This window comes from Epargyreus clarus, unplaced genomic scaffold (assembly GCF_041222505.1).
Source record: "Epargyreus clarus isolate Ecla_fem2 unplaced genomic scaffold, WU_Ecla_fem_2.2 ptg000007l, whole genome shotgun sequence".
NCBI lineage: Eukaryota > Metazoa > Arthropoda > Insecta > Lepidoptera > Hesperiidae > Epargyreus > Epargyreus clarus.
This window is the reverse complement of record NW_027332215.1, coordinates 14,720,633-14,744,737: the sequence shown is the minus strand read 5'-3', so window position 1 is coordinate 14,744,737 and position 24,105 is coordinate 14,720,633. Positions and strand designations below refer to the sequence as shown.

Genomic DNA, 24,105 nt, shown 5'->3' with positions numbered 1-24,105 from the left:
ACATACATCAATTTTAATAGTAAACATTTCAAGATACAAGAACACCAAATCGATTGAAATGTTTAAGATCTGATCACATTTAACATTGCTAGACGACAGTAATAGGTATATTTAAAGAACATTTTAAAGTCATACTTTGTACAATATAGCGAACTTTTAAAACCAAGACAGTTAAAATATCGTTCCATATTAGTTTATTGCACATAATTCATTATTATGAAATAGAATCAAAAATATCTTGACGAAATCGGCATCTAATCTAATCACATATAATATTTGTTTTGTCAGTTAAAACTATAATAAAAGCACAAAAACACTGATTATTCAGCGAAATGGAACACTAAACATCTCAATGCAACACTTAGTGGCACAGTTACCCGTATAGCAGGTGTCGTCCGAGCTGCATGAGAAATGTTTGTAAAGTCCAGGAACGTGGAGGAAGTGGGCACAAGGTCGCGACTTCAACCGTTCCCATCCAAATACGAGCGCGTCTCCTTGATAACGGAAACGTAGGCTCATCTGGCGCTAGCGGCGGCGTCCGACTCGTTGCCGTCATGGTACTCGTGGAAGCAGGGCACGATGCAGAGGTTGGTGCGGCACTCGGGGCAGTGGTACTGGGTCTTGCGGCGGATCATGCGGCCGCTGTCGTCCTTGGTGTTCCAGCAGAAGTTGCAGCTGAGCGGCGGGCCGAGGCGCACGGCGGGCGTGTGGCTGGCGCGCTGCACGTGCGCCACGCTGTCCGTCACCGCCGTCTCGAACGAGGTCGCCGTGCACGTGGTCGACGGCTGCCGGTCCACCACCGCCACCGCGCGGATCAGAAACGAGCCCAACTCTTGCTCGGCGCGACGGCTCTAAAGATATTAACACGACGGTACATCATGAACGAGATATGTATATTAGTAGACGACTATGACAATGACGTCTATATTATGATGTATTTGTGTATTGCTTACTGTATCACCTTAAAATATTTTACAACGAACAAACTTACTGCTTCCTGTAGTTTTAAGTACTTAATACTCCCGACCAGAGTTTAGAAAAACCTTTCGCCAGGTTTTTTCTCGATCAAAATAATGATGCCTGAATTGTGACGAGTTTTGGACTGTAGTGTGGGGGGATAAGACATTATTCGTATTTTTTCTTACGATTCGGATTCCTATGCAAATATCTTCGCAAGCATACTTACTTCTCCTTGTGTTTATAAATTTGAGGCGTATAAGGATTATTGTTATCCCATGTATCAAGTGGATATATGTAAAGCATACCTTGGATGTGTATTGGGGATAGGACTCGTGTTTCTGCAGTGTGGGCATGGGGGGCAGGTGCGGCGGCGCGGGCGCGAGCGCCGGCTCCGACATCTGCCGCCGCAGCTCGCGCTCGTCCTGCTGCACACGGCTCTGCCGCTTGAAGTACTTTGAACGCTTCAGACGAGGACCAGATTGGGGACTGAACGATTCTGCGAATTAAATCATTTTATTGACCTTTATTACAAAGGAATATATCTTAAATTTGTTAATGGTATTTTCGTTTATCTGTGTTTCGTGTATTGTATTTTTTTCTTAATTGCCATAAATTCTAATTGCATCACTTAAATTTTCATAAAGAATCTGGTCCTTTTTTCCACTTGAGTATTTTACACTTTTTATATTCCGTATTCATAATCCGTAGGAAATTGGCTATATTTGTGCCGGTATGAGGAGTTTATTAATTTATTTACATGCCAACAGCAACACACACAATACATTATATAGTACTTAGAAGTACACTATAATAGTATTAATAAATAATAAGGGTCGTAGGAGTGCCAATTATAGGCATGAACAACGTTTATATATTAGTTTATATTTTTAATTTAATTGTAGTTTCACTAGTACACAATGTTTTAAAGGCCTCGCTTGGTTTTATATTAAGGCTGTGTATATTACATAATTATATGGTTCATATAACGGAAGATTTTATAAATAGTTGTTTTTCACATTAAGAATGTCTCAAAATAAAGTAATCTTTCATCACATGTAATACTTTTATTCATTAATTCATATGAGAATGAGATAAGGTCAACTGAATCCTGTAGCACATGTTTCCTTGTACCTAGTAGGTACGTATAGGGCAGCAAGTTGTAATCAAACTAAGGTCCGTGCAGGTCGCTTCGTAATAATATAATTTTGGGATCTAAAAAGCGATATGAGGCGACATGCGCAATAGATGTATGTAACAATGTAAATTTGGTCTGGCCACGATTTGGCGGCAAAAGTGTAATAGGTAAATAAATATTATATTTTGATAAATCTCTCATTAATCTACTTGTCAACGATGTATACTTAGGGTATAATAATAAAATAATAACTGGGAAATATTAATGAAAGTAAAACTCCCATGAGTACATCCCCGTTAAAAAATAAAAAATATAGTAGGAACGGAAATAATCTAAATTACTTGTAAAAATGTACAAACAATTGTAACATAAACGTAAGGGAGATAGGAGAGGAAATAATGAATAAAATATTTTACAAAATAACCAAATGATTTATTACCTAATTTGGTATAGAACAATTAAGAAGTGCTACGCACAAATACATGCAATATTGTTACAGCTGTTGCTTACAGTGGTAATCTGCAGAAGTTTCGTAATACCATATATCATTTACGCAACATATAGTTTAAAAATTCGAAACATTAAATTAATCTTTCACTATTTTGTGTTAGATAATAAAGAAAAATTAAATTTCATCTTTCATAAAGCATTAAATGATGGATGGTATGCACTTTACACATTGACAACTTAAATTTACTCGTGACATTATTGTGTGTGGTTCTGGTAACAAATAATAATTAAAAATAATAAGAAATACATAAATAACATGCATTCAAGAATTCTATTATTATTTTATTATTTTCCATTATTTTCACATACTTATAATTAAAATAGGCCCAATTGCGGCAACGCTACTGGAAAGAGAAGATATCTTTTAATTATTATAACATCTTTACTGATGTACAGAAATCTAACGTTATGTAAAGTTATGGCACTGTATAAACCATCAAGATTAGAGCCACAGTAACACAAATAGTCTGCTGGTTAACATTTATATAATGTCTGCGTAACATTACTAATATGCCAGTATATCAGTGTATTACATTCATATTCATTAGAGGATTATATACACGTATATTTACAGATGTGATTATTATATGTATAAATTAGTAAATTGAAACACGGAAACGGACATTTTACCTGCATGTCTACATTTTTTCCCTTGGTTGTTTTAATAGCCACATTTCGATCACATTATTCGTGTTCTTAATAAAACACATACAAAATATTGCTACCGACGAATAGTAGTTCCATTAATATCAAGAACATTCTATAATGTAATAAAAGCTTGATCTTAAATTTAGTGTAAAAAAATCAGTCGAAAATTATAGAGATCTTCGCATAATAAAAATCATATAAGCATCGTTGTAAATCTAGATGAATAGAAAAATATAATAATTCCTTAATATTAAAGTGAAATAATGCTACAACCCTTACAAGTACATATAGATAAAACATATATAACTCACATTGAAAATAAGTTGTTACAAAAACATATCAAAGTTTTGTGCAAAACGAATGTTCTCAAATATATCAGTACTTTTATCAGTACAAGCGCGAACAATAATAATAAATAAAAAAATATTAAGAAAACTTTTATCTAACTGTATAGTACGCGACAATCTTCTGGTCCGCTCTGAAGTTGTTGCGCGTAGGTTTAGTTAGCATATACTAACTGCGCACACTAAATGCGCTATGTCCCGCGGGTGAGAGCGGACACCGGACGAGTGCAAGGCTAATATCTGCAATTTGTTATTGCGACGCGACTCGTTTCTATATTCGGAACGGACTAGCAGTTTGGCACGGACTATATCTAGATACAGCAGCTTTGAATAATACAAATAGTTCACATTTATAGCGAAGTACCACAAGGGAGCATTACAGGGACCGCAATCATTTTAGTGTAACGTTATTTTATCATAAATTCAAAGTTCTTCACTATACGTGAGGCTACACCCTAGAATAATACACAAAGCGCATGAATGGATAGATCTATAAAAACAAGTGAGGAAACGAATACCTCCTGGTATCTATCTACGTTTATGTCTGTAAACTTTGATCAACTTTAAAACCCCTCCCGTAACATACTACCTTACTTATTGCCTTATAAACAAACAATTAAATCCTTTGTCTTGCGCTATCCACAAAACCTGGTTCAAACCTAAGTTTTCTGATTGCCGTTTAGTAGTATCATTTCTTTCATCACCTCACATATATATATAACGGAATATCTATATATCTTACACTACTACTGTTTCGTCTTTAAAAGTGACCTATACATATGAGAACATGGATAAGAATATAACGGTACATGAATTATAATATAAACTTCGTATTACGGTTCTTTAAGATAAAATGACTAAATTTAGTTCAAATAAGGTAATGCAAACACTGGCACCATATTTTTTACACTCAATAAATTCCTTACCAACTATTTAGCCTATAAATGCAAGTGATAGTTATTATATATGTTTATTTACTTAAAGGCGTGTAACTATATCTTACACGCTCGAGATCTGTTACTATAATGATTGAGTGATAAATTTTGAAAAAGGAAAAATTGAGACATATAAGGGAAGAAATATAAGTTATGAATTTTAAGACAGATGAAGGTTAACCTAAGTGGCTAGATAATATCCTTAGTGTATATCATTAATGTTACACATAGTGGTCATAGATTCCATTATATTCTGGCAAAATATTTATAGTTACATAGTGTGTATAAAATAATATACTAAGGCGGATTCTAAGATATAAAGCCATTAAATTGTGGCAAAGTAGAATAAAATACATCACTTGAAAGTTTCAAATTATATGGTAATAGAGAAAATTTAAAAATATAGGAAAGATTGAGACATATAAGGGAAGAAATATATGTACAAGTTATGAATTTTCAGACAGGTGAAGGTTAACCTAAGTGGCTAGAAGATATCCTTTACCGACGTATAAATTGGAAAATAGTAACAATTAATAATACTATATTATCAAGATATATAACAAGTTGTAGTTCTTTGACCTCTAAGCGATGTGACAACAATTACAATTTGTATTTAGAATTGTACGCTATAACACGGCCGATGAAATACGAATTATCTATATAATTAAATTGAAAATAAAAATACGGTAACCGATGTGAATGTTTTTGATGATATTATGTCATCACGTAATTTTTAATATGATTCAAATTAGTAAATTGACGCGTTAGTAAATTGAACAGTCTAGATGTTATTATAAGTACATAATTAAATAACGAAAAGGAAGAAAGAATGCAATATAATTATTATAACAGACAAATAACTTGAAAATTATGTAAATATCTATGACGTGGCTTTAAAAAGTCCTCGCGCTAAAATAAATACAATAAGTAGAGTCACCTCCCTCGCAGTCTGAATTAATTACGAAAAACAAATCAGGTGACCCTGATACATATACATGTGTTACGTTGGTCGGGTATTAAACTTCGATCCCCATTAACAAGAACATCATAGGATAGTCAACACTTACAACAAATGGAAGACAAATCTGCTACTTCCATTTACTTGCGTGAGAATATAACATATGAAATAGGTACGTATGTGTATAATTATATATATTAATAATCAGAACAGAGTTTATGTAAAGCGTATACTAATATGAATGTTGTTAAATTATTACATTCTATCACATTCATATGATTGATTTGATCTAATGATACTAATAACGATAATTTAATATATAGAGCTAAGATGAATAAAATGTTGTATGTCCCGAAAAAAGAGACCATAGTTACTAACTTCACTAATTATGCAAAAATGCTTGTGTTCACTAATTACATTAAACATCCATTCGTACATATATATTGTTATTATATCTAAGACTTATTTTTTTAAACCACCTTTAATTTATTGTTCAACTGAGAGTTGATTCAAATCCAAGTAATTGTATAATCATGAGGGAATTACTAGGAAATGTTACACTGAAAAACTCCTTACAAGTATATATTATAAGCTACTCATCCAGTGAATAGTAATACTGAAACAATTTATCGGAAATCACCAAGATCTGCTATACTTATAATGGGTTTAATATAAACGTAACCAAAATTAAAACCACTGCCTCATAGAATATTTCAATTTAAAGACACTTGGTAGATTCCACAGATTGCAAATGTACTGTAGTACCCTTTCTATTGCCTTTGTTACCTCGGCATAGCGAGGAAAATTATATAATTATGATATATATTTTTATAGTTATCGTTCTATACAATTCTTTTGGCCAGGGGTTTTAATTGTGGACATCCAAGGACTAATAGTGTAATATACATAATACGTGCATAATTACATCGATATGTTATCTTATTAAAGCCAAATGAGATGGTTATCTCAAACACGCTACTTTCTTGCGGCTACATTCAAAATTAAAAAAAAAATCTTATTTTTCCCAAACTATTTCTTAGTAGACGAAAATTCAACGAAACCCTTATATATGGTCAATAATGCTAGCAGATAATGTAAAAATAAATGCCATATTGAAATACTGGTTAGGTCACATCCATTATTAACCTTAATGGATGAACGGAAAATGCATAAATTTATCTATTACTATATACACAAAGTTCATCATAGCATACTGGTTCAATACCACTTTTAACCAAACCTAAGAATACGGAAGAGAGATGTAGTTGACAGTAAGATTTAAAAAATACTCAAGTGTACATAATTAATGTTATACATATTGGTCATAGCTTCATTTGTCTCCTGGCAAAATATTTATAGTTACCTAGTGTGTATAACATAATATACTAAGGCGGAAGATTCTAAGATATAAAGCCATTAAATTGTGGCAAAGTAGAATAAAATACATCACTTGAAAGTCTCAAATTATATGGTAAAGGCATAACTTTTGAAAATAAACTCAATTTTTATTGAATCGTAGTACTAATTAACAGGTATATTATAACGCCTACATAACTTGAGATATATTTTAAAATATTTAATTTGTCCGGAGACCGCGAACCGCGATGATGCTTTCTACAAGTGATCCAACACGTGATTCTGGTATCACGAGAACAATACAATGCGGCCACGACTGTGGTGACAATACATCAACCAGTAACGAGATAAGTATACTGTGTTCTAATAGTATTTAATGGTAGATATAAACGCAAAAGTACTACGTTGTTACGCTAGTCTATGGCGTTTTTGTTACAGACTCAACAATCACAATTATGAAATTCATCTAATAAGTTAACCTTCTATTATTTTGAGAGTAAAGATCATACGGTTATAATTTCTTATCCTATATAGTAGTAATGTATTCACATGATATTACAATGTACCTTTATAAGCGATAAGTAATAAAATCACCTTATTGTAAGAATATAGGTTTAAAAACATAGGCTAGTTACTGGCTAAATCAAAATAGCTTTTACACAAATAGAAGCCATTGAATACAATAATAATACTATGCCAACAAAATCGAAGTTCTTGTTTATTTATAAAGCATGAAATCACTATTTTTCTAAAAATTTCACTGGTACTGTTAATCACAGTTAATATAAATGTCCTATTTTTGGTAGCTGCTAAAATAATACATAAATTAAAATATACGAACGAATACTTGGATAGAGGTAGTTTTGACAAACTGAATGTTACCTGCCATTCACAGTATATATCCTAAAACTAAGCCGTAAAAACCTGAAGATCGGTGATGCAATTAGGGTACTGTACATTGCTTGTACAATATAAAATCACTATCACATTTTATACGCTACTGGAATCGCACGCCGCTTAGAAATAAAGCAGTTACAAATCCAGTTACTTAATTTACTATTGAGATCTAAATAAACATACGTTATTGATTATGGCAAATAGACACATATGGATTCACCCAGCGTCCTGTAACACTACAATATACCGAAAGGAATAGCTATTTTCGATTAATACTGGACAATATAGGCAATATTTACAACGACATGTGCGTAAACATGTCGTGTCGCGACGGTCGTGGCAGTTCCGGCTCTTGTTGCTGCGCGTCGGCCGGCGGCGGGGTGGCGAGCGGCGACTGTCTCGCCGGCTGACCGGGCACTTCTACAGCAAAAGGCGACGGAGTCGCAGGAGGTAGGGACACCAACGGTGGGGCCACATACGACGGCGTAGCGTATGGTGCAGCTATGTAGGGCGGGATTATGTACGACGAGGGTACGTAGGATGTCGCTACGTGCAAAGGGGCCACATACGCCGGGGCGACGTGCAGTGGCACTTGTGCAACTTGCGACGGACCCACTTGCACCTGAGCAATGTGCTGCGGGGCCACGTGCACCGGAGCGACGGGCATCGGTGTCACGTACGACGTCGCCGCGTACGACGGGCCTGCGTACGACGGCGCCGCATACGGCGGAGCTGCGTACGACGGGGCTACATACGGTGAGGACACGAATGACGGACCTATGTACGAAGGAGTTACATACGAGGGGCCCGCGTACGATGAGGGCACATACGAGGGCATCGCGTATGGTGGCTGCGTTATCGGCACGGATACGTACAACGGGGGTCTTAAAGGTGGAGCTACGAACGGCGAGGCCGAGAAAGGCGGTGTTACGACTGGTGGCAATAGTGGCTGGGGTGAAAGTAATGGCGCTGCTAAAGGCAGCGCCACGAGCGGCACCTCGTTCGGCGCTGCCGAAACTGACGGAGCCACGGGTGGCGGAGTCGCATGGGGTAAGCCACCGGCCGACGGTGCCGAAATTGTCGAGCTCATTATCGGGACTGCCACGACTGACGGGGTTCCGGGGTTCCCGACCGACTGAGTCTCTGATGGTGCCGTAATCGACGGGGCCTCAAATGGGTAAGACGCGAACGACGGGGTTCCAATCGAAGACGCCGAATTTGAAGCGGTTGCAAATGGGACAGACGGAAGTGACGATGATTCGACTGACCATATCGAACTTGACGGGGTCACATATACAGACGCGTGCATGGTTCCGGCAGACGATGCCGAAACTGATATGGGCCCAACTGGGGAAGGCGCGACGGGGGGCGATCCGTTTCCCGCGCCTTGAAGCTTCGGTCACAAAACGCATGACTCGTCGTTTGTCGCCCCGTTAGCCGCGTTCTATTGCATTGAATTAAAGTTTACCCCGAGAATGTTCAAAGGAGAGCTGTGAGGAACGCCTTGAATCGGAAAATCTAATGGGCGGGAATCAATAAAGCTGACTGGAACTGGATGTGGTGGGCAAAGTAAGGCCATTTGTTGCTCGGGCTGGGCATTATCGTCCTTATGTTCTGGTGGCGGCGATGTATGTTCGCGTTTGATACGGCTCTTAATGCTAGGCCGGTTATTTGGGTACCCCTTTTTCTTGTATTCGAGCCACAGGGTACGGTTATTAACGCCGAACATACGCGCAGCCTTACAAAAACCGATACCTCCAAATCGAACAGCATCAAGCGCTCTCTTGAAGTTTTCTTCCGATTGAGGGTTAGTGGTGCGCCGACGTTTGGGAACGGGCGTGGGAAGCGTTTCTTGGACGGTCTGCGTTTCCGTGACACAGCTGGGTCCGGGTGAAGGACCTGTCACGCCCATTCCTTGTCCGTAATCGTTAATCTCGGATTCAATATGAGTGTTAATAACATTGTACATTCCAGGATCAGCTTGAAGTCCACCACTGCCACCGATGCAGGCGTTCGAATACCGGGGGTATGTATGCTCCATCATACTCCACTGCCCTCCTGGGAAGAGAGATAAATGATTTTGTAACACATTTCTGCAATAAATAAAAGCTTTAGCTAGATCTATACTTTTCATTGATCTCCCTTCCCTGGAATATAAAACGTAGAGCCCGGAGCATTAAATTGTATGTGTTACAAATTGCATACTATTTCACATGAATTTGGATGTTTTAATATAAGCAAAAAAAAAATAACAAAAAACAATAAAAGCTTAGTGATAATGAAATGAACAGAAAATATCAAAACTACGAATATACTAAAAATAATGTTCAATGATAAAAAATATATAAAAAGGTAATGAACTTAACGGGCTTACGTGAATATCTCCAAAGATAGAAGGAGTCCGATTATGAAATTATGGAGTAAAAGTATTTCTTGTCAAATACCCTTACTTCAAAATCAAAAGAAATCATGGCTCATGGAGAAAACTTTAAAAAGCACTATTAAAAAAATAAGCAAACAAAATGGCATAAAAGAAATGTAATGATATATATTTTTCTCTTACCTTGCGGGATCACCATTGGGTTGTTGTCCATAGCCAGATGTTCGACATTCAGATTGTGGGGTTCGCTTGCCTGTAAAGTTTTCAATACCATTATTGTAACAAATAACCATAGAAAATTGTTCTTGATAACATTCAAGACATATGAAACATCATCATTTGTCATCATCAATGATGTAACTTATTAGGATAATACGATAAATTCTTTTTGGCACAAGTTGCTTATGAATATTATTTTTATGGTAACAAGCAGTAGTGTAATAAATAAACGGTAGATAATTATTTATATAGTAGAGTATGCACTGTTTCTTTTTAAGCTATTTTTATGGTACAAAAACATAATATTCTACAATTTACCAATTTAAATGTGTCTGTGTGTGATTACCAAATGCTACTATACTATACGTATTATATGATAAGTATTACAGAATGTTCAGGTTCGTTTATAAAGTTTAGTGAAAATAATAGTTAAGGTATATTTTAATACATCTACCATTGTTGTTCATCGTCTTAAATAGGATTTTTTACATATAAAATATGAGGACAGTACCTGTTGTGTGTTGTCTACTCGGTCATCGTATTCGCGGAGTCGTCGTTGTTGGGGTACGCTGCTCAGGGTGATGGAATCGCCACAGACTACGTCGATAGGCTGGCCGGCGTCATCAGTCCTGGTCTCTTCCCCTACCATATTCAGTGAAGTGGATCCAGTGGAACTCTTCCTGCGCCTGGGCAAATATCTAATCACATATTGGGTTCATTAAGTGTAACTCTACTTTTTTGTACATTTTTTTCTAACCATACACAGGCTTATTCATTTGTAAACTAACATGTCATCAGCCACACTCATTTCTGCCTCATAACAGCAGGGTTAAGCAGGGTGTTCTGGTTTGAAGAGTGTGGTAAGGGAGTACATACTTTTCCGAGGCGTTCCAGCTTAGTCCTCAGGGGTAGCGGCGCAGCTGTGCTCGACCTCAGGGAGGAATAACTCATCCTATCTAGGGTTGATTACAGATCATGGTCCATGGGCGGCAGTAGCCACTTACCATCAGGTGGACTGCACGCTCGTCTGCTACTCCCATGTTATAAAAAAAATCTATAGATGTCATATCAAAAATTTAATAACCTTTTTTGTCTATTCCTAGGAGATGCAGCTGGTGAAATCGAGTGCCTTTGAGATTCAATGGAATCTCCCGGAGATTGGAAGTCCTGCGCGTTGCCTTGAGACCGAGTGAGGGAAGTGGAGTCGGGCATTTCTGTCAGACCCTTAATCTTCAGGAGTTTAGCAGTGTCCAGAACCTAAACCCAATAAAATATGTTTGTTAATTTATCTGAATATATTTGTAAAACTGTATACAACATGTAAATAAGATGCATGTATTATCGTAATAAACAAATTATTGAATAAAACCATGCACTTTTTGCTTGTACAGAATGTTAACAGGTATCATAGGTGAACCAGGGTGCCCCTGATAACAGTATTTAGTTATTCAATAAATCATTTAACAATAATCTTGGGACATTCGATCCTGTTTTACATTTATCAAGCAATGCCAGGAGACAGTGTTGATGTGATAACATATTGGTACTTGTTATCTTTAATCACCTGGGGCAGTTGTTCTTCGGTAACGTTCACCTCGCCGTAGTACATGAAGTCGACCATGGTACGCAAATCGGCGAAAGTAACATCTTTCAAAATCACAATTGGGTGTCGCGATGGGTTGTCCACAAACAATGCCTGAAAAAAGAATAAATAAAATAATATAAAACCTATAAATAAAATGTATTGAAAGATAACAAAGAGGCAAAAATGAAAGGAGCTCCAGATTTAGAACATTTTTTTCTATAATAATAAAACCCGATGAAAACACTAGGCAATTTCATGACAATACAAGCATATATCAGCATCAATGTTAATTAGGCTAAAATACATACCTGAAAGTAGGTACTGCAGGCAGACAGCACAACTTTGTGCGCCTGTAAATGCTTTCCCTCAGCCGCGAGGGTAACATCCACCAGCGTTTGAGTGTTCAACAAAGTGGTGAACATGGAAATAAAATTCGGCTGATGGTTGTTCCATCGCAGACTGTATTGCTGCGTCATCTTGGCAACCTGATAACAATTTTCATGAATTTATTGTCCATTTTCACCAAGCTATAGTCCGCGGAAAACTTCTAGTCCGCTTTGAATGAAATGAATCACGTCGCCATAGCAAATTGTATGACTACGTCTGCTCGGAACAACTTCAGAGCGGACTAGCAGTTTGGCGATAACTATACCATACAAAATAGAATAGAATCTTATAAAAAAATTGGACATCGACAGTTGTAGGCATTTAAGGCCAAATCCGAAACTGTGAAGATTAGCGAAAATTTCTGAAAGGAGTACGAGAACGATTTTGATAAAAATTAAAACTGCCAAATTCGACTATTAAAACATCTATTTCCTATTTCTTGAAAAAGAAAAAACAGCCTATATTATTCCACTATAAAATAGTGTCGCTTGTAAGGATTAAATTCGGAGAAATAATTTTGAATTACAAATTAAAGGAAAGGCCTATTTTGAAGAATATATATATTTTTTAATTACATACATTTTCATATTTACTCCTAACTAATTCTTCGATATGTCCCTTAGGCTTAGTATGAGAAATAGATTGACAACTACGGTCCCACCATTTTTAATATTTTTTTTAATAAAAAATTACAACTAATTACTTAATAAAGTATATGAAATAAAGATTTTTTATTTATTTATTATTATTTCTTGTTGTATACAACTTCTTTCTAACGTTTAATATGATTTTCAATATATCTTTGGTAGAAGTTACTCAGTTTTGATAATTACTTCACAAAACTTGATCCTTATCAGCAACACTATCCGATGGTGGAATAATTCAGACTGTTCTTTTTTTTTCAAAATAATCTCGTTCGATTCCACGGTGAGGAATAGTCCTACTATCCGGTATCCGGCCGGATTGTGTTTAGGTCGCCGGATAGGCCGGATACCTAGTTGTCGGATATCCGTTGCATCACTAGTATGTATACTCTTATGAGAATAAAGATATCTCAAATCTCCATAACTTTATTTCTACCTACCTTGATTGAGAGTGCTTATATCTTCAAACTTCTTTTTTGCTCACCAATCAGGATTGCTACTGTAAAATAAAAAAAATATATAAGTATCGCGGAGGTATATAAAAGTGCTTAAATCTATTCGTTTTTGCACATAATGGAACGGGAACCTTGAACTATTGAAATTAGTTCAATTTTATTTTCCAAAAATATTAGAAATATTAGAATATAAGTCAGATGAACGTATGTACAAAAAATAAAAAATTGGTTTCTTTTTCACAAAACGGTCCACTATGTAGTCTTTTATAAAATGGCAAAACGACATAACGCTATATTCAATATTTTTATTTCAACTACTGTATATTATCTTTATTAATGATCTGGTAAAGTTTGAAGTGGCCAATTTTCACACTATTTTTGCTCTCCTGTAAAATTTACAAAATGTAGATACGTTCATCTGACTCTTACACCGCGATATGCACTTGTATAAAAAAGCACGAGACGCGGCGTGCGTGGAACCCGCAGTACGTAGCGGCGGCGCTCACTCAACTGATTTAGAAAAACATTTCTAGAGGGCGCCCGCCACTCACGTAAAACCTCGTCGCACGCGTACGCGCCATTTGCGCTGCTCGTAGTATTTTTTCAATACATACAGAGTGAGTATGAATCCGCGCCCGTTTTAGGAGACACCCTCCCATCAAAAAATCAATAATATCCGGTCACCTAGTCATATATATTTTTTCATTTGTTTGCATTATCATAGACTGCATACTGATTAGCTTAGTTAGACAATAGACATGTATGCATACCTACAATGTGAACGACAACGTATGCTTAGGCCCGCTTATAATGTTCACCATCCTAATTATAGTTAATACTACAATACATTGAACAAAACAGTAAGAAATGCATGGCGAGTATTCGCAAAAATATATTGGTTGTCTCATTATTATTATGTTTCATAACCTTAATGATAAGAAAACAGCGCGCGAAGCACATTTTTTATCAACAAACATTAAAATAGCTTAAAACTGCACGCTAAAGATACTATCCAAGCCTTCCTGTGTTTGAATGCAGTATGATACTTTTGGACTGTCGGAATCTACTATAATATAAGATCGATCGATCAATATTATATATCGATCGGTAGGGTGACTGTGCCAGAGATCAACGCACAGCTGGAACCTAGAAACCTGTAATGTTGCACGTAGTTTCTTTACATAGCGTAAGTGAGCACTTAGAAAGGAATTTTGGTATCCCTAATTTAAATTTTGTATTTGGCTTACTGAGTAGGGATAACTTTTTCTTTTTCGAAAGATCTTTTTCGCCGTTTTCGGAAAGTCAAAACCTAACTGGCTAATATGGGTTGATGAAAGACTGTATTATTATTTCGATTTATAATTGACACGTACGAAGTCGCGGGCAAATACTAGTTACCTAAAGACTTAAAAGGAACCTTTTAATTCTTAATGTCGGTAAATATATAGTATTTAGTTTCAAAACATGTTTGAAGATTATGCATGTTTCACGAAAGACACAAAATCCTGTATGTGGTATAAAACTCACAGAAAACTTTTTAATTTACCAAAAAAGGGAAAAATAAATTATAAGAAGAAGGTAGGATTTTTATTTACGAGAGAAGTTTTTCCAATAGAATAAGTGTGACTATTTTTAAAGAACATAAATAGGATATTTATTATGTTGGGACAGAAACCGCTGAGTTCCGTTATAATCGGTTTTGAATTTCAAACATGACGTCACTTTACATATTTCCAATGATTTGCATGCGAATGCAATGTGAGGAGCTGAAAGGTTAGGTGAAAAATTCAGTGAGGTTATCGTATGTGCTCATTTTCCAGTTAGTTACATGCATCATTCATGATTAAATTTAAAATGCACATAAATATGCTCTCCCGACAATGGGTACAAAATATCGCGCAGTTATATTAAGACTGTTATCGCAGAGGTATCTTAGAAGCGGTGTACGATCGCGCTGTCGCCGTTTCAACGGCTTCGACAAAAATCGCCGAAGAATAATAGTTAAATGATAAATATTTATATAACAGAACTCGGCAAAAAATACGTCGCACTTGTTCGCCAGGGTTCTTTATAAACGCACTGCTCACGCGCTAACAAGCACAGACATTCGCAATTATATACGAGTAGATAGGAGTAGATGCATACAAAACACTTTTCCCATAGTCGTCTTTCTGAATGTGTCAAGTCGCAGTTTACGTCTCCGGCATATAATTATAATCATAAGCAATTATAGTCCTACTGGGATTTCCACAATCTGATTGTTGCAAATCTTTAACTGTGAATGCATAGTACTTGACTTCTACATCGGGTAGTTTAAGTTTATTAAACAACGAGCTTATTTATGAAATTAGCAAATTTAATATTTGACTTTCGTGTTCTTCAATAGCCAAAATAATCATTCGCCAGCAATCAAATAAGTTTAAAACGCTCAGCATATTATAAGTTTGTCTTAAATTGAGAAAATAACACATACCCTATTCTTCTGATATCCGCTAAAGAAACTTTTAGAAGTAACTTAGAGTCCCTAGATATAATATTTATGCTATTTGGTACTAAGAAATAATCTACCCTTAATGTGTGGTGAAGTCTGTTATCTCCTATTAACAAATTGTAATTGGTATCATAATATCACTTATATGGAATTCAAGATTTGCACAACAAAAAAAATGACCTTATCAACTACATAATTTATTATTATGAAATTTGACACATATCCCTGATTGCATAAATATAAATGATTGTAAATGAATGATGAATATATTATGTCTCATTTTCTATATTTTGTTTTTTTTTTACAAATATGTGTTGGTAAAATTACGTTAACTAATTTACGTTAAAAAATATTAATTGTTGGCCAAATGTTAGTGAAACTAACACAATGAGGGTTTAATACCACCATATTTTAATTTATTTTTTATTTTTAATATTTGTTGTCATAGCAGCCATAGAAGTAAACTTTGTAACATATACATACCCTTTATAAGTTGGCAAGAAACAAAAAAACTTTTTCATTGGTATAATATATATTGTGCTAATTGGAACAACTGACTGCATACATTAGTTCATTTAAAGGCATCATATCGTTTCATTAGTTAAAGACATTTTTCTATTCACCACTCATAGAAATACTCTTACAAGGTTTCTTCAAATTAATAATAAGGTTTTAATAATAATTCAGGGCTCAGCTTAATATGTTACTATATGAAGCTTAGAACTTGTAATTTCACCTACAACATGACCTACAGGATACAGAAATAGAATTCCTAGTACCTCAGTTCATTTGACTCTACTTATTCAATAACAAGCGCAATTTAACGAAGTTTAGGCTTTTGTGCTCGAAGTAGCTTTGATTGCAAGTACAATTGGCACATTGATTCAGCTATGACACTTACTGACCAGTTGTAGCGACAAATAAAATAAATAAAAGACGACATTAATATTAGTATTGTTATCGTCGTTAATAAGAAGCTTGGATATTAACGATATCACATTTTTATAACGTTACATTAAAGTAATAAGTGACTCATTTGATACTACAGTTTAAAAACAGATGCGGGTAGGTGAAGTGGGGACGACACCTTGGCGGCGCTCGAATTAACAGAGAGCGACATTCTGGTCGGAGACTTCAGCAAGAGCAGTCGAATAACGGAGATACTTGTGTAGTTATAATACTTCTAATCACTAGTGTGAACTTACTTACGTATAATTGTTATATCGTTACTCTGTACCGTTTATGTGACTATATTATTACATGACTTCAAGACCTACAAGATGAGTTTGATTTCATCAGAAGTGTACAAGAACCAGCTCACAATCATGGACGGCGATTCGTAAGTACGAACATACTTGACACAGGAATAAAAACCGTGAGTTAAAACATTATTATGTCATATGTGAATTTATCTTGGTAGAATAAGTAAAAATGGGGGTAGATAAATGTCGTTGATGTAAGGGAAAACTCATTTGAATTAAGAAAATGGATAGATTGAGACTAGTAATTCAATGAAATGTTAATACCCTCTGAAAATGATATACTTAAATTTTGTGAACAAACTTTACTCTTATCAAATTACTTGTTAACATTGTAAACTGAGGTGTTTACTTCAAAATAAGTGCATTTTCTGTGAAGAAGTGTCTAAAAGTAATTTTGCAAGGCAGTTCTTGTGGTAAATCTGTCCATTTGGTTAAATTCTGTGGTGTAAAAAGTAAATCCTAATTGTTCTAAAGTTACACCTACTTTGAAATATATAGAAATACACGTACTTATGAAAATATTTTAAGGATCTTTAATCTTAAATGTCAGGCTTTATAGATATGGGAACCTAATGGTTGTTAATATAGGCTAATGTACGCCAGAAATTGCATACAGGTTAGATTTGAATTTATTTTTGATAACTTTTAATGTTTCAAACGGGGTTTACGTATATGCGTTTGTTTTTATTGTATGGAAGGGACTATGCGGTAGCAACAAACGCAGTTACAGAGTACAGTATACCTACTTGATATAAGTGACACGTTTATTAAGTTGCAAAATTTTGATTATTCATAATTGTACAGAAATGTATAATATCTACGTGGTACATATTTAACTGCCTGCAAAAAAGTATCACGACCACGGTATTGAGTGGCTGAGTGTACCCAGGAGGGAAATGGTAAATGAGTTTAAGGTTTATTGTTTTTTTTTTTTGGATATTAATTGACTATATTTAAAAATAAACTTGCATTCACATCTACATTGTTCACATTTTCATTTTATAAATCAATGAAAGTTTCCTTTTGATTTCATATACTTGATACGTAATTGTTATGAAAGAAGCATACGTACGTTGCCAAATTTAGATTTCCATCAATTCTAGGCGAATTCACGCAGTACTGTGTACTACTGTGTTTTGACTCCCATAAAGTATAAATGCACATTAGTTAATGATCTATAAGAAAACTGAGAAACTTATGCGCAGCGGTCTTTGGAATATTATATATAAAAATATCTCTCTTATCTCCCATTCTACTTCAGACTGACTCACTTATACATAATATTAAATGTCTGTTTTAAATTTAGTATGCAACGTTTCGTTTTGTATTAATATTTCTTTACATCTCGTAATTTTAAATCTTTAAATTTCAATTTGAATTTGACACATTACACGTCCTTTTGGTTTGAAAATTGGGCACTATCAAATACTGGTAAATGAAGTTTGTACCTTAAACGTTGAGACGCTTAGACTATCGATATTATTAATTATGTGAGCCATTTACGAAATGATAAACGGGATCCACTTTGTATGGGATTGAGAATAAATTATTTTAAGTAAAATAATAATAATAATAATAATAAATTGATGCTTTTATAACTTGAGCTTAGTTCTATTTACAAGTTACAGCAATTAAGTTATTATACGTATTAAGTGAGAAACGGTCACTGAAGCCTACATAAATTTAGATAGTCTCTTGTATACCATATTTAAAATGAGTCTTGCCTGCGACTTTGTTCATGTGGAGTCAGAATATAATTTGAATTGCATTTTTAAAACGAGTCTTGCCTGCGACTTTGTTCATGTGGATTCAAAATATAATTTGAATTGCATTTTTAAAACGAGTCTTGCCTGCGACTTTGTTCATGTGGATTCAAAATATAATTTGAATTATACAATGCCCTCTGTCAAGATCACGGAGTACGTTAGTAATTTGGAATTGTCCATTACCTGGTCATGTAATGTTTTTTAAAAAAAAATGTATACTTTTGACATCGACTTCGTAGTTTTGGTTTTAATGCATTTTCAAATATACAAACCGACAGACAATTTTTCTTTTTCAAATATATTCGATGTAAACACGTGAAGATTTCATTCTTATTATATGTATATCATAGCCAAATGAATAATAATGTAATCAAATAAAAGCATAGGTACATTTCGATGGGATTTTCTTATACAATAATTTACTTTTCATATAAATTTCATACGGTTCACAATTGCGTCATGTCTAGGTTTTCTCTATAGAAACATCGAGCATCTCCTTGAGAGTGTTGGTTGTAAATGATACATATTATATTAATATAATCTATATAGATATTACGCACTAATATAATTTTTATTACAAACTATATAAAAGTCAGGTGAAGCCGAGGCGTTTGAAATATATATAATAAATATGAATTGTTCGGTAATAAGGTGTATCATAAGATAGTTTGACTAACTGTTTGTTTGGCTGGCTGGTATAAAATCATGATCAACTTTAATAGACCTTTTTCAGGTCATAGAAATTTTAGGTTGTGATTGATAAGGAGCCACATGTTATGTAAAACAGTTATAGTTTTAAATCTGACGATCGTGATGAGACAAAATTAGAATCGGACAAGATTATTAAAATCATGTCATGTCATAGGTATTTCAAAATTTTTAAATAAATCTGACCGTTCAAAGTAGGTAAAAATCGAATTCAAATATTCCGTTACATACATACAGGTCAAGTTAATAAAAGCGTGGCAAAAATAAAAGCGTGTTTAAAAAAAATCTTTTATCAGTTGTAGACACAAATAAGTATAGTTAAATAATGGCCGGTTTCTGAAGTCATTTTTCTTGGTAGGTAGTTTACGAGTGTGTATTCAATAACACTATCCGTTTGATAACTACCTACGGAAAAAAAAAATCCGCTTCCGAGGAACTCAATGTAAGACAAGGTCTGTTTAAACTCCGTTTAGATTAACGGACCATTTTAATGTGTTTATTCTTTCCATAACATTATTTGATTTTTTTTTAAAAACGACGTTTGCGTAAAGTCTAGCAAATCTTCCTTAGTATAATGCATAACTTTTACAGTAAAATAGCCCAAACTATAACTTCCTTATGGGAATCTTAATTTAAAACTTTTGGTGAAATAAAAAAAAAAAAAAAAAGTTAAGTAGTTAAGCCATACACAATTGACAAGTATGTCGCTGACGTGAACGCATGGGTCCTTTGCTTTGTTAATTAAATTTTGAAATTCATGTAATAGTATGTATTATTATAATTGAATATAAATTCAATTTAATGTAATGAAATTTCTTTCTGACTTTCAAAAGTGGGTTATGTGGCCCTACTTTGAAAGAAATAATTTGAATTTGTGATAAATAACGTAAAAAAATTGGGTTCATACAACTTATACGTGTTATATTGTGTGAAATTCATGGTTAGTTTACCATTATTTAGTCTTTAACTTTGATATCATTCATTTCAAATATTCACGATATATTATTATTTTGATACTGCTTCATCAGTTGATAAAAGACGTACATTGGAAAGGCAACTATTTGTATAAAATAACATTGTAATAATTAAAAGAAGTACTAAGTAGTAATAAAATAATTTTATAATAGTATTTTGAGTCGCACAGATTCATTTAGTGGCCAACTATAGATCTATCTATCTATCAGTATAACAGTTATTGAACAGGTTGTTGAGCATTCCGAAATGGACTAATAAGATAAACGTCGTTATTCTGATGCGTAACTTTATCGAATCAATAGTTGTTGGAGATTTAACTATTGGACTTAGAATCCAGACATAAGTAAAGTGGGCAGCTAGATGTTGTCATTACTGTAGGTGTAGGAAACTTTTTTTAGTTTGATTTTTATTTATCTGTAGTTAAGATGGATTAGTGCAGATGCCTCGAGCAGTGTAATGTTCGCGGGTGTCTCTTGGTGATGCATATGGTTGGGTGTATGTATGTATGTATGTTGGGTGGATGTATTACATTGAGTGAATATTGCATTTTTAGAGTAAATTTGAGTTGAGCACTGGCCGAATGTTATCGTAAACAAGGTATAAAAACTGCGGTGATACATGACTAGAGTGATCCTATATGAACATCACCTAGTTTAAACCGTGTGTTTTATTATTTAACAATGGTCTAATGCATTCGCTTCAATACCTGTCGCGCATATGACATTTATGTAAAGAGTCCTTATGAACTATGCCTGCAACAGAAATCCGTGGTGAACACTGTTGGGGCAGATTTATAACCTAGGTAATACACAACTAGTGTGATTCTATATGAACATCACCTAGTTTAAGCCTTGGTTCGGATCAACAGTTCGGGCTTTTTACATGCGAGTCGGTATTGCAAGAAAATGCGTAGAGTTTAAGCCATGTTTTTGATAAACAGTTCGGGCCTCTTACGTGCGAGTCGGTATTACAAGAAAATGTGTAACTCTTCTGGACTTAGGCATTAAACAACTGGTTTTCTTTTGCAGCTCTTGCATCAGACCATACACGATCGAGGACGAACGTGTGAGCAGGACGGCCGAATGTTATCGTCGTTAATAAGAAGCTTGGATATTAACGATATCACATTTTTATAACGTTACATTAAAGTAATAAGTGACTCATTTGATACTACAGTTTAAAAACAGATGCGGGTAGGTGAAGTGGGGACGACACCTTGGCGGCGCTCGAATTAACAGAGAGCGACATTCTGGTCGGAGACTTCAGCAAGAGCAGTCGAATAACGGAGATACTTGTGTAGTTATAATACTTCTAATCACTAGTGTGAACTTACTTACGTATAATTGTTATATCGTTACTCTGTACCGTTTATGTGACTATATTATTACATGACTTCAAGACCTACAAGATGAGTTTGATTTCAGTATGTAGTAGTATCCTTAACCAAGACACTATATTTGTATATATTTTTCTTACCATAATGACGAATAACCATAAAGTAGTATTTTTTATTGTAGGTATTTCAAATCATTAATAGATCTCAATGGCTCGATAGCTGCAGGAACTATTGAACTCATGTAGAGTGAAATTGGATGTGATAATAACTATTATTAATTGTATTGTTATAAAATATAAGTAATGTGTTGCATGTAAAAATTCATGTTTCTTTTTATTATTTATTATTTAGTCATTTGAGACTCTTCACACAATGTTTAAGATTAAGTGCTTTGTAATAATAAAACCTAAAATATTAAAGACGGGGACAAGAAACCGGAGGGAGAAGACGAGAATGTAACTCTTCAAATTACAACTGCAATATATAGAACATTCTTTGAATATAGTCAATATGTGCAAAGATAGACGGATATTTCATTAACATTACGTTTCTTGTAAAATTTTAAAACAATGTATCATAATTATGCCAAATGATGTAAAAATGATGAATTGAAAATGGTAAAATACACAGTTTATTACTCACAATATAAATTTGTATTAATGTATGTATTGTATTAACATGATCATATTGATAATCTTAAATTTCTTATTGGTTATGCATGTCGGGGTTGGTCCATTATATATAGAATGTGTTTTGCAAATATTGTATTAAAACAAAAAAGAACTATTTTCCCTTAGAATTTCGTCAATACAACATTTCACAACCATTGTTACGATTAATAACTTTTTAAATTGTTTATTGATTTTTGTTGGAGATTACAGAAACACACCATCTTGCAATATAATATACATATGACAAAGAATCATTTAAACATAAACAATTTTGGGTAAAATTGAAAACATCAACACCAAACAATAATAATTAGGTAACAATTTATCAGCAAATAGAAAATATTCAATAGTTCTGATGTTGCTAAATATGAAGTTACGTTTTTGTTTCACATATCCCTTGTAGTTTTTGAAAATGATTTTGTGTAAATGAAAGTTCAATATATCTAAATGATTCCACCATTCATTATTTATCAATACAGAGATGAGACGCTGTCTTATTTTAAGAAAGTATAGAGACACTTAAAAATAATCGATAAAGGATTTAGGATCGTATCACAATCTCACGGTGGGAGCGGCGGGGTGTAGAACACGGATCTACGCGGAACTTACCAAAATTGTGCTTTTGTAGCATAATCACAGGAAACAAATGATCGTCGCACGGTTAAATTAATTCAACAGCATGTTTAACGATTTCAACTTTTCAATAATCTGAATATTACACTTGTACCTACAGAGGTGCAACAAAAAACTAATCGATGAGGCCACCCCGGACAAATGACATCAATCAATAACAATGCAAAATGTCGTGCATCCTTCGTTTGTGTTAAAAATGAAACACTTTACTTACCTTTGCTGCATTTTTCAGAACTGCATGCACCCTTTACGGAGTTTTCATCACTTTTTATTGAAATTGTCCATAAATTTTAATAATTATTGATCAACCCACGCTAACAATAACTACCAAAACCCACGCCGACCAGTGTTGCCATAACGGAAAGAGGGAATATAAAATATATTTGATGTTGTTGCCATTGATAAAGTTTCGTATATATTTTACGCTTTTCTTTAGTACGAAATAGTTAATAGATGCTCTTATGTATTCCAAACTTCTACAAATATTTTTATTAGACTTTATAAAGTAGGTGTTCCTATTAATATTCGGAATTTTCATAAAATTGGACCACAGAACAATATTATATTAACTTAATAAAATAAATATTGAAGTACGAGTAGCTTATGAAAATGACGATTTAAAAGTTAATACACTAAAGTAAATAATATTAGGTATATACTCTAAAGCAAGTTTTTCTATTAAATATGAATGTTTAAATTGTTTAATAAAATATATTATAATTATAATATTTATGGTTATATATTACTAATAATAGTAATTTGTTTTGTTCTCATAAAATTAATGAAATAAATACGAAATAAGTCTTTACCGCTATTTTGCTTACTCTACTAAGTACTAATTGCGTGAAAC

General features: G+C 34.2%; 2 protein-coding genes across 7 annotated transcripts; both read right to left on the bottom strand.

Moving 5' to 3' along the window:
• On the bottom strand, positions 1-23,610 carry LOC140743492 (uncharacterized). Of its 6 annotated transcripts, none has more exons than XM_073074802.1 (9): positions 23,470-23,610; positions 13,399-13,457; positions 12,236-12,412; positions 11,907-12,038; positions 11,427-11,599; positions 10,854-11,040; positions 10,307-10,376; positions 1,266-1,456; positions 1-851 (listed from the first exon to the last, which is right to left on the bottom strand). In XM_073074802.1, exons 3-9 carry the CDS (start codon positions 12,401-12,403, stop codon positions 516-518), a joined length of 1,257 nt encoding a protein of 418 aa, XP_072930903.1. In that variant the 5' UTR covers positions 12,404-12,412; positions 13,399-13,457; positions 23,470-23,610; the 3' UTR covers positions 1-515. The 6 variants fall into 6 exon arrangements, with proteins under 6 accessions (XP_072930903.1, XP_072930904.1, XP_072930901.1 ...); XM_073074803.1 differs by having other exon boundaries at positions 10,854-11,028; XM_073074800.1 differs by lacking the exons at positions 1-851; positions 1,266-1,456 and adding an exon at positions 8,759-9,801 and having other exon boundaries at positions 13,399-13,454; positions 23,470-23,602.
• Positions 5,620-9,052, bottom strand: LOC140743493 (uncharacterized). Its single transcript, XM_073074804.1, has one exon. It carries the CDS (start codon positions 9,050-9,052, stop codon positions 8,039-8,041), a length of 1,014 nt encoding a protein of 337 aa, XP_072930905.1. The 3' UTR covers positions 5,620-8,038.
• Positions 23,611-24,105: the final 495 nt, after the last annotated feature.

Bases quoted from the DNA above. Each gene is read 5' to 3' on its own strand.
- LOC140743493 (XM_073074804.1), bottom strand. From the start codon at position 9,052: ATGCACGCGTCTGTATATGTGACCCCGTCAAGTTCGATATGGTCAGTC.
- LOC140743492 (XM_073074798.1), bottom strand. From the start codon at position 12,403: ATGACGCAGCAATACAGTCTGCGATGGAACAACCATCAGCCGAATTTT. The intron at 11,041-11,426 runs GTTATTAAATTT...ATATGTGATTAG, and splicing joins CCTAGGAATAGACAAAAAAG to ATATTTGCCCAGGCGCAGGA. The intron at 9,802-10,306 runs GTAAGAGAAAAA...CTCTCTTCCCAG, and splicing joins CCCAATGGTGATCCCGCAAG to GAGGGCAGTGGAGTATGATG.